Source organism: Vombatus ursinus, unplaced genomic scaffold (assembly GCF_900497805.2).
Source record: "Vombatus ursinus unplaced genomic scaffold, bare-nosed wombat genome assembly UNPS02014838.1, whole genome shotgun sequence".
NCBI classification, from domain to species: domain Eukaryota; kingdom Metazoa; phylum Chordata; class Mammalia; order Diprotodontia; family Vombatidae; genus Vombatus; species Vombatus ursinus.
The window spans coordinates 464,081-473,671 of record NW_020954616.1 but is presented as its reverse complement, the minus strand read 5'-3'; the positions used below and the strand labels follow the sequence as shown (position 1 = coordinate 473,671).

Genomic DNA, 9,591 nt, shown 5'->3' with positions numbered 1-9,591 from the left:
TGTGTGTGTGTGTGTGTGTGTGTGTGAGAGAGAGAGAGAGACAGACAGACAGACAGATAGATAGATAGAGACAGAGACAGAGAGANTGTGTGTGTGTGTGTGTGTGTGTGTGTGTGAGAGAGAGAGACAGACAGACAGACAGACAGATAGATAGATAGAGACAGAGACAGAGAAGCAGAGAGAGAAAAAAAAGAAAGAGGAGGGAGATTTGAGGTTGAACTGGATGATCCCCGAGATCATCTCTGTAGCTACATCTTATATTGCTATGCAAGGCACTTTTTTGAAGGATGGAATTGTTTCCTGGTGCTGTTCAGGGCTTCTCCTGAGACTCCTGGAGAGACAAGGAGGGTTACCTGTACAGAGTCCTGCAGAAGGGATTGGCTGGGACCTCTGACTGCTGACAGGATTTGTGACTGTGCAGATAAAGTTCGGCTCACTTTCCCCAGGTCTCCAGGAGACTGTGAGGTTGGGTCCCTCATAGGCAGTGTTTTCCTCTCCATCTTTCAGGGATATCCAGTTGTAGGTCACATTTTTCCCCTCCTTTTCCAGGAAGCACAGCAGAATGACATTACAGGTATCATTCTCAGACCCTGTAAAGTTTACCGTGACTTGGGGTTTGCTCAGTTCCTCTGTATGGGGAGAAAAGACATGAAACTGAGGAAAAATAGCTTAGCTCCCTGTAATAAACAATTCCATTGCATTGCATCAGTATTCTTACTGATTCCTTCAGTGTAAGCTGCAATCTGTAGAGGCTCTATGAATGACTGTAAATGGTAAGGTAGGTTTAGGAATTCATGATCATGGGGCCTGAGAGTTTGCTGAAACCAATGTCTTACCAAGGAGTTGTATTGGCAGAGGGACCTGGAGGTATGACTAGAGTTACTAGAGGAAAAAACGCAGGAGGAGGATGAAGAGGAAGTTTGAGGCTAGGATAGTTTGAAGTGAAAGTGGAGACTTCTATAGAGACTAGGCTTGGAGACTAGGGAGGGTCATCACTGGGAAATTTTGCATTTGTGTTGGTACCACAAACCACGGTTAGAGCTAGCAGCACGGAAGGTGACCTCAGCTGGAAAGGGTGGGGCTGGGGAAGAGTCAGAAACTATTAAGAGGAGAAAATGGAGTGGGAGAGTGGGGAAGAAAGAAACCTTGGGATGCCCCAAGAAGAGGCTTCTTTTGCCCTCCACCAAGGAAACAGACCATTTGGTAACCAATTTTGACCAATTATGCTTGATAGCTGCTAAGGTCAGTTAATTCCACCCCCCTCCCCCCGCAAAAACCTCACAAACTCAAAACCTCATATATTATTATTATTTTTATCTCCGTCATTTTTAGATATGCTGTACTGGTTAGTGCTACATAACTAAATTCCTCCCCCAAACTCAACTCTTAGTGGAAAAACAGTTAAACAAAAGTAACTGATAAAGTGATCACCTCCAATAATTTTACAATATTTCATTCTCATAGTCCCCTCATTGCAGGCTGAGAGAAAGGAGTCATGATTTATATTTGTTCTCTAGGTATTGGTCTTTACAATTAAACAGTTTTCCCCCACCCTGTCCCTTCAGTGTTCTCTTTTGTTAACATTACAGCAGTAGTGTAGATTGTTATTTTTTTGTCTATTGCTACATTTATGTCATTACTTTCCTTAAATGGCCCTTCTTTCAAACTGCCTTATTTCTATGCACCACTCTCCTTCAATTTGTCCAGGTTTTAACTCACTTTTAACAAGGTAAAATTTGGATTCAGTCAAAAGGCCGCACTTAAGGATTTAGAAGGCCACATGTGGCCTTAAGGCCACAGGTTCCCTACCTCTGACCTAGATGTTTATATAAGTCTGTTTTAGGCTTCTTCAGATCACACTAGATGTCCTGAGTGGTCCTTTCCGACTCAGAAATTGTATGATTTTCTCCTAAACCAGGCAAAGCTGACCTCTGAATCTAATGTCTGTATTTATTGAGCTGAACTTAATTTATTTCCTAATAAATCCTGTGGTAAAACAGTTTCTGCTATATATAAGATAATAATTCAAATGTGTGTTACTGTTCTAACTACTTACTACAAGCATGGAGAAGGGCTGTATTTTTGAGTCTGAAATCACAGGAAAGCATCTCCTTCCTTAAGGTTATGACCAGGAAGTTAGGCTGTCATACTTGCTGATGGAGCAGAGTATAGGCATGAAAGTGATATCCTTCAAAGATGACTGCCCATTTCCATTCTCTCTTGTATAGGAGAGCTCCACCTATTTTCCATACCTCACGTGCATGGTGACCATTCCACCACACCTATCCCCTAGGTGTGCTCCATTGTATGTCTTCTCAGCACTCATCGTTCCTCCTTTTCTTTATCCTTGGACAGAGACTAAGTTAACTTCCCTGGTTGGAAGTCATGCTGAACCTTCTCTTTATTCTTACTTTTTTTCTTTTAAAACATTGATATATTTGTTTTATATCACCTTCATTTCCAAATACATCCTTCTCACTCCCCAGAAAGCCCTCTATTATAACAAATAAAAAAAAGAAAGAGAAAAAAAGACAGTTCAGCAAAACTAACCAATGCATTAATCATGTGAGAGTATATGCAATGCTCTATATCCATAGTCCCCCACCTATGCAAAGAAGGTGAGGGAGAGTGAAGCACATGGATTTCAAAGTAATAGTAAGAGACTAATCTTCTCTTTAGTCTTAAAGTTCATGCACAGGGAAGTCTGGGTTGATTCCTGCTCTAACACATACAGGTTCTTTGACCCCAGGCAAAACACTTAACCTCTCAGTGCCCTCTAGCCCACTCTCTAAGACCATACATTATATAACAAGCACCAATACAGAGTTTCCTTACAAGGATTTTTTGATACCATTGAAATTACAAATCTAGATAAAAAAAAAGTTCATACATAGTTAAGCTTGTGACTTACCATAAACATGTAGGAAGTACTCTTGAATTAAGGTTTCAGATTGGCCTTGACGCTCTATGGTTATTTGCCCTTTGTAGCAATATTCATCTTCTATTGTCAAATTGTTGATTTGCAAAGAGTAGTTTGACTCTCTGGAGGTTGTCAGTCGATTATAGTACTTGGAATCAGTAATTATTATCTTGGGGTTTTGTTCTTTTACATCGACAGTGGCAAGAGAGTTGCTAGAAAGCCAGACAATAGTTCGAATCTTGTCTGATGGGATCTTCAAGGGGAGAATGACTGACTTTCCCACAGTCCCTATCACCATCAATGGGACTTTGTTGTCTGTGGAGCCGGCTTCTTCTGCAGACAGACACAGTAGAAAAACTACAATGGTAGTCTACTTTCCCCTCTCCCATCCCCTTTTCCATTTCCCTCTAAACACTCTAGCTTATGGAAGTGATGGTCAGAAATAGGTTTGGGGTGCCGAGTTTTGTTTTTGTTTTGATACCAACAATAGTAGAAACCCCCACCTCAACTTTAAATAAATAGAGGTCCCTGGCCTAGGTCCTTACTTGGCTCACTTGTTTTTGTGTCAGTTTCCTCTTCTATCTTGATCTACAACCACCATGTCATTTAATTTTTCAAAAGAATAACTAGAATTTATGTAATATTCTAAGGTTTGCAAAGCACTTTACATATGGTATATCATTTGGTCCTCCTAAGCTAGGGAGGTAGATGTTATTATTATCCCAATTTTATCAATGAGAAAACTGAAGCAGAGAGAAGGTAAGTGGCTTGCCCAGAATGACACAGCTAGTTAAGTGTCTGAGGCAGGATTTGAACCCAGATCTTCCCAGCCAAGTTCAGTATTCTTTATACCAGGCTACTTAGATACCACAGGCTTATTGCATATTGTTCATCCCCTTTTTGATTCTTTAGGAATGAGGTGTTATTGGGGCAAGAACCACATTACCCACTTGGAAGCAGCCTCATGGAACAGAGATAACTTCTGCTTCAATTCAATTTAATAACAATTTATTGAGCATTATGCTACAGGCTGTGGGGAGTACAGAAGGCAAAGTCCTTAGACCTCAAGCTGAGGCTGGAAGAATAACAAACATGAAACAAATAGAAAACAATTCTAAGGCAATATCTCAGTCAGTGTGTTATAATATGATAGAAACATAAATATTGATGGAATTTAAAGTAAAGTGAAGTTTATTGTGCGCTGTGGTTAGTCACAGAAGGCTTCATGGAGAAGATGAATCTTGCAATGGCCTAAAGGAAAATAAAGGATTAGTGCTGGGCAAGAGGAAAGAAGAGGAAAGTCACCATGTTCCTCTATTCCTCTAACCACTCGGTATTTTCTTAGCATTAGTAGGGCTTTTTCATTGAAGTACCTTAAGACAGGCACTCTGTACTGGCTGTTAATGGGGTCTTGGAAAGGCCAGAGGTGAAACCTGAGGGCTAAGCAGTGGTAAGATTGCAGAGGATAGTTTGGAGGAAGTTTTGTTTTTCTTTCACAAAATGTTCTATAGCCATTATTTCATTCATTCATTCCCCAGGATTCTGGAATTCCAAATAATTAGATGCTTTTCCTTTATTCCTATCCTTTTAATCTACTTACCCATATTCTCTGGCTGATAGAAGCTGGAGGGACTTGTTACCAGAGGAATTTGGGTAGAGACCAAGATAATTTAATCAGAGGGTCATAGATTAAAAATTGGAAGGGTCCTTAGAGAGTGAACCCTCCCATTTTATAAAAGAAGAAATGGATATCAAGACAGGTTAGAAAGTCAACCAATAACTATTAAGCACCTGCTGTGTGTCAGGAATGGTGTTAAGCACTAGCACTGGGGTATGCAAAGAAAGGCACAATGAGAGTCTCTGCTCTCAAGGAGCTCACAGTCTAATGAGGTAGGCAACACGAAAACAACTGCATACAAGCAAACTATACACAGGACACAATGGAGATAATCAGCAGAGAGAGGGCACTAGATTAAGGGGAATTTACACTGGCTTCCAGAAGGTACAATTTTAGCTGAGAATTTGAAGGAAGCCAGGGAAGCCAGGAGGTGGGGATGAGTAGGGAGTCAGCCAGTGAAGATCCCTAGAGTCAGGAGATAGAGCATTTTGTCTGAGGAGTAGGCAAGGACACCAGAGTTAAGTGACTTACTCAGGATCATGCAAGTAGTAAAAAAAAACAAAACAACACAAGTAATAAGAAACAGGATCAGTATTAAATCACAGGTCTTCTGATACACTTTACAGCAATCTATGTTGCACTGATAAGGTCTCTAGGCCTGACTCAACCATTTGAGGATACACTTTGAGGATACCTCTTGAAGAGTTTTATTTGGCATCTAGGGATTTCCCAAGAGGGGCCTATTCTCAACTCAGCCTTTTTGGGGCTGGTTGGTAGGCATAGAAAAGCAGATGAGGAGGACTGTGAGTCTTCTGTATCTTCTAGTCCTGTGCCCCAGACTTCCAGTGTAGAAACCTACCTCCTTGCCTGCTCCAGCAACATGAACCCTCCCAAGTCAAGAAAGCTTCTCCAAGACAAAAGGGTCTTTTTCATATGGGGAAAACTGGATTTCAGGAGAGGAGAGGGTAAAAAGGAACAGAAGATGCTAATAACCAAGAAGCTCCAATTTACACAGTGTTTTTGATGAAAAGAACCTCCTTATCCATTATCTCAGGTCATCCATCCATCCATCCATCCATCCATCCATCCATCTATTCTTTTATTCACACACTGAGAAGCAGAATGGCTTAATCTATATAGAGCCAGTCTTGGAGCTTCGAAGAACTGAGTTTGCCATTCTTCAGATACACACTGGCTGGATTACTCTGGGCAAGCCATTCAACCTTTTAGTGCTCTAGGCAACTCTATAAAATCATAAATTGAAGAGAAGGTGTCTATCTGCTTTGGTATAGGGAGTTTCCTTGTCTAGTAGTTCCCTACGTCATAGAAATAAAAAATTTAGTTCCTATCCTGATTTAATTCATTCATTTTCTACTACACATAAGGCACTGAGACAGATACAAACATAAAAGATAATGCCTTTGCCATTGAGGAGCTTATAATCAAGGTGATAACATATGAACACAGATAAATATAGTACAAATAGCATATAAGTCCATAATAGGAGGACAAAGGGTTATAAGAGGAGCTGAAGGAATGGTCCCCTCAAGCTAGGGGAATAGGAGAAGGCTTTACAGAAGAGATGATATTTGAGTTGGGCTTTGAAGGACAAGTAGGGGCCTTCCAGATATGGGGAACAGTGTGAGCAAAAATAAAGAGGAAAGATAGCATATGAGGTATAATTGGAGGAAAAGAAAGCCATGTAACTGAGAGAATCAAGGGAGGTTTCACAGAGTTGATGGAACCTGAGCTAATCTTTGAAGGAAGCTAAAGAGATCAAAATGAGGAAGGAGTACATTCTAGACATCAGATACACTTTATGAAAGTGCATAGAAGCTGGAAAAGGAATGTTTAGGGAAGATTCAGTAGTTCAGTTTGGCTGGAATAAAAATTTTGTCAAATAGTAAATATATATTTATAAATTATTTCACAAAAATATATGTAAATTAAATTATTGCTTATTATTGTAAAGTAATGTGAAATAAGGTTGGACAGGTAGGTTGAAGCTAGATGTGCAAGACCTTGAATACTTGGCTAAGAAATTTATATTTTATTCTAGAGGAAATAGGAAGTCAGTGAATATCTCTGGTCAAGGCTATGATGTAGTCAGACCAGTCTTAGGAATATTATTTTGATAGCTGTGTGAAAAATCAATAATAGAATAAATAAGGATTAGCAATTGATTGGTATATCTCCCAGGACAGAGGGGAATCTGAGGTATTTTGAGATTGCAAACATAGGTGACTGGGAGAATAATATAGCCATTGACAGAGATGAAGAACTCAGGATAAGCAGCAAGTTTAGAGGGACAGATAATGGGTTAATTTTCAAACTTATTGAACTTAAGGTACCAATGTGACATACTCATGTGGACATGTCCAGGAGGCAATTTGAAATTGAGGGGAGTTCAGATAGAGAGGTAGACTAAGAAAATTTTACCATAGAAGTGATAATGAAATGTGGGAGTAGATGAGATTATCAAGGGAGAAGGTGTAGGATAGAGAGGTAGGAGGAGAACTAGGAAGTCAAGAGAATAGAGAACATTTAGGAGGAGTATGTGATTGACCTCATCGAATACAGCAGATTGGTCTAGGAGGGTGACAACTGAGTAAGGACAAACTGACTGATGGTAAGGTAAAGTATCATGGATAGTCATGGGTCAAATCAGATCTTTCCCTCTTCCTTTTAGTATTTTAATTTTTTTTGATTCATCTTTGTCTCCTCATGTAATAGTAGCACTCAAAGATCCCAAAGTATAGGTTTGGGAATGTATTCAATGGTCACTATCTTGTGTCTTCCACCAAATGAAGTGCTAGAACATCCAGGCAAAGTCACGAAGTGGTGAAACTCAATAACATGTCAGAGAGAGAACTTTTTATTTATAAAGTGAAGGTTAAGAAGGCATTTTTACATATAAAATGAAAGCTAAGAAGGCATTTTTTTAATCTGCTAGCTTCCCATCAACTGGGTGTACATATTGTACTTCACAAGAGTTTGGTCTATCCTGGAGTTGGGAACATTATAGACGGGATAAGAATATTTTTCACACAAGGAAGTTCTGAGGAAACGAGCAACTGTGTTCTTAGCCCCACAATCCATGGCCTGGTCATTGGTGATTTCAAATATCTTTCAGTAAATTAGGTTCCAGATATGTAGGTTTTATGTGTAAGTTGTTGTTGCCATTTCTCTGGTATGCTGGCAGATTTGTCACATTTAGAATACATTTACTACTACATGGTAAGATACAGACAGGACAGACTTCACTTCTCCGGTTTATGAAAGTTAATTCCTGAAACCCACAATACTAAGAAATAGTCATCTAGCTTTTGCTTCAAGATTTCCAGTAAGAGGGAACCTGTTGTCTCCTTATATCCAGCTCAAATTGATCTCTTTGAAACTCCTACCCATTGCATCCAAATCTGGCCTCTTAGACTAATACTCTAATCCCTCTACCAAATAACAATCTTCAAATAAGGACCAAATCCATCTAGCATGTTTTATCTTCCACACGTTAAATATCTTCATTTCTGTCAACCAATTCTCATATAGCATCTTCTGAGAGAATGGGAGTGTATTTAGAAAGAAAGGTGAAGTTTTGGAAATGGCATTGTAGGGAGTGGGAAATGGAGGTAATAGGTAAAAGGTTTGTGTAGAAACAGTAAAGGTTCAGCTGAAGCTATGCAGCATAAATCTATAATGGTGAGAATTAGCTCAGCATTGTGATTTTCTTTAGCAATGCTCTGGGACCAGAAGCAAAGAAAGCAGATAGTGGCTCATGGTCCAGGGCTGAATATCCACAGGCAAAACAACATAATGGCAGAGGAGGTGTCAGTAACATTGTCTTTGAAACAGTCAACCATGGGCTGCAGGCTGTATAGGGAGGTAAGATAAACCAGAACTAGAGGATATGGATTGAAAGAATAAAGATGGCAAGGTCCAATAAAAATGAAGAGCAGGTCCAAAGGACTGGGAAGGGACCAGGACAAGAAAATGATGAAATGAAGAGATTTGTGTTATGATTTTTATGTACTCATCACAGCAACTCTGTAGGGCAGGGTAGACACCACTGTTTCCAGTCTCCCTGGAACCTTTGGCTATCATCTTTAGGCATAATCTCACCACTCCCCATAGCTAGAGATGGTAGACCAGTCATGTGCCTTTTGGATCACTGCATCCCCACATATGACTCAGGTACAGACAGGAGCTGAAGGAAGTTAAAGCTCATCTACTGTGGTAGACCAGTGCTGCTTTGGAGCTGACCAGTAGCCTATTACCCTAAGAGATGACTATTCTATCCTATCCTATTCTATTCTATTCTTATTTGATACAACACATTTATTAAATACCTTTTATGTGCAGGGTGCTAAGAATACAGAGATGAAAATTGATAGCACTTAGCTCAAAGAACTTACAGTCTAACGGGGGAGTACATGTATAAACAGATAAACATGATACCATGTAGAGGAAAGATTCAGAAAAAATACTCTAAGAAAGTTGGAGGAGGGAGGGACCCCATTCAAATGGGCAGAATCAGGTATAGCAATATTCTAAGCACCTAATTAGCCAAGTAAAAACCACCCTAACTCCCAGCATATCTGTTTGGAATTTCCTCTTAAGTTGTTTCCCTTCCTGATCCCTCTGATGGGCTCCTCTTGTTTAAAAAACAAAAACAAAACACAGAATCAAATGAATTAAAATGGCAAGAAGGAAGCCCCTGATCGACTAGATTGGCTCAGCCAGAGTTGGGTGAGGGGAAAACCTCAAGTTGTCAGTTTAAAGTCATGAAACCACACACATTTAAAAGTCAGTTGACAAGCTGAGCTTCTGAAGGTTGAAGCCTGTCAGAGTCAAACAATTGTCTTTGGAGAGCTGATGGGACATACCAGAATCCCTGAATCTCAAGGTTGGCAGAGAACTCAGGAGCCACATAATCCAGTCCCAACCTGAACAGAGTTCTCCCACAGTATACCTGACAAGTTGTCTTTCAGCCTTTGCTTAAAGATCTTTAGAGAGCAGAAGACAACAAAAAAGTCAAAACAGTCACAGGCAAAGT

The 9,591-nt window shown here is 39.9% G+C and overlaps 1 protein-coding gene across 6 annotated transcripts in view; it reads right to left on the bottom strand.

The window, feature by feature from the left end:
• LOC114026372 (SLAM family member 9-like) overlaps positions 1-9,591 on the bottom strand; it is a 44,395-nt gene that overhangs the window by 21,607 nt on the left and 13,197 nt on the right. For all 6 annotated transcript variants that reach the window (XM_027840056.1, XM_027840058.1, XM_027840060.1 and 3 more), the window contains 2 exons: positions 2,912-3,253; positions 354-629 (listed from right to left, as the gene is read on the bottom strand). In XM_027840056.1, coding sequence (XP_027695857.1) covers positions 354-629; positions 2,912-3,253 — 618 coding nt within the window. The remainder of the gene's footprint in view (positions 1-353; positions 630-2,911; positions 3,254-9,591) is intronic.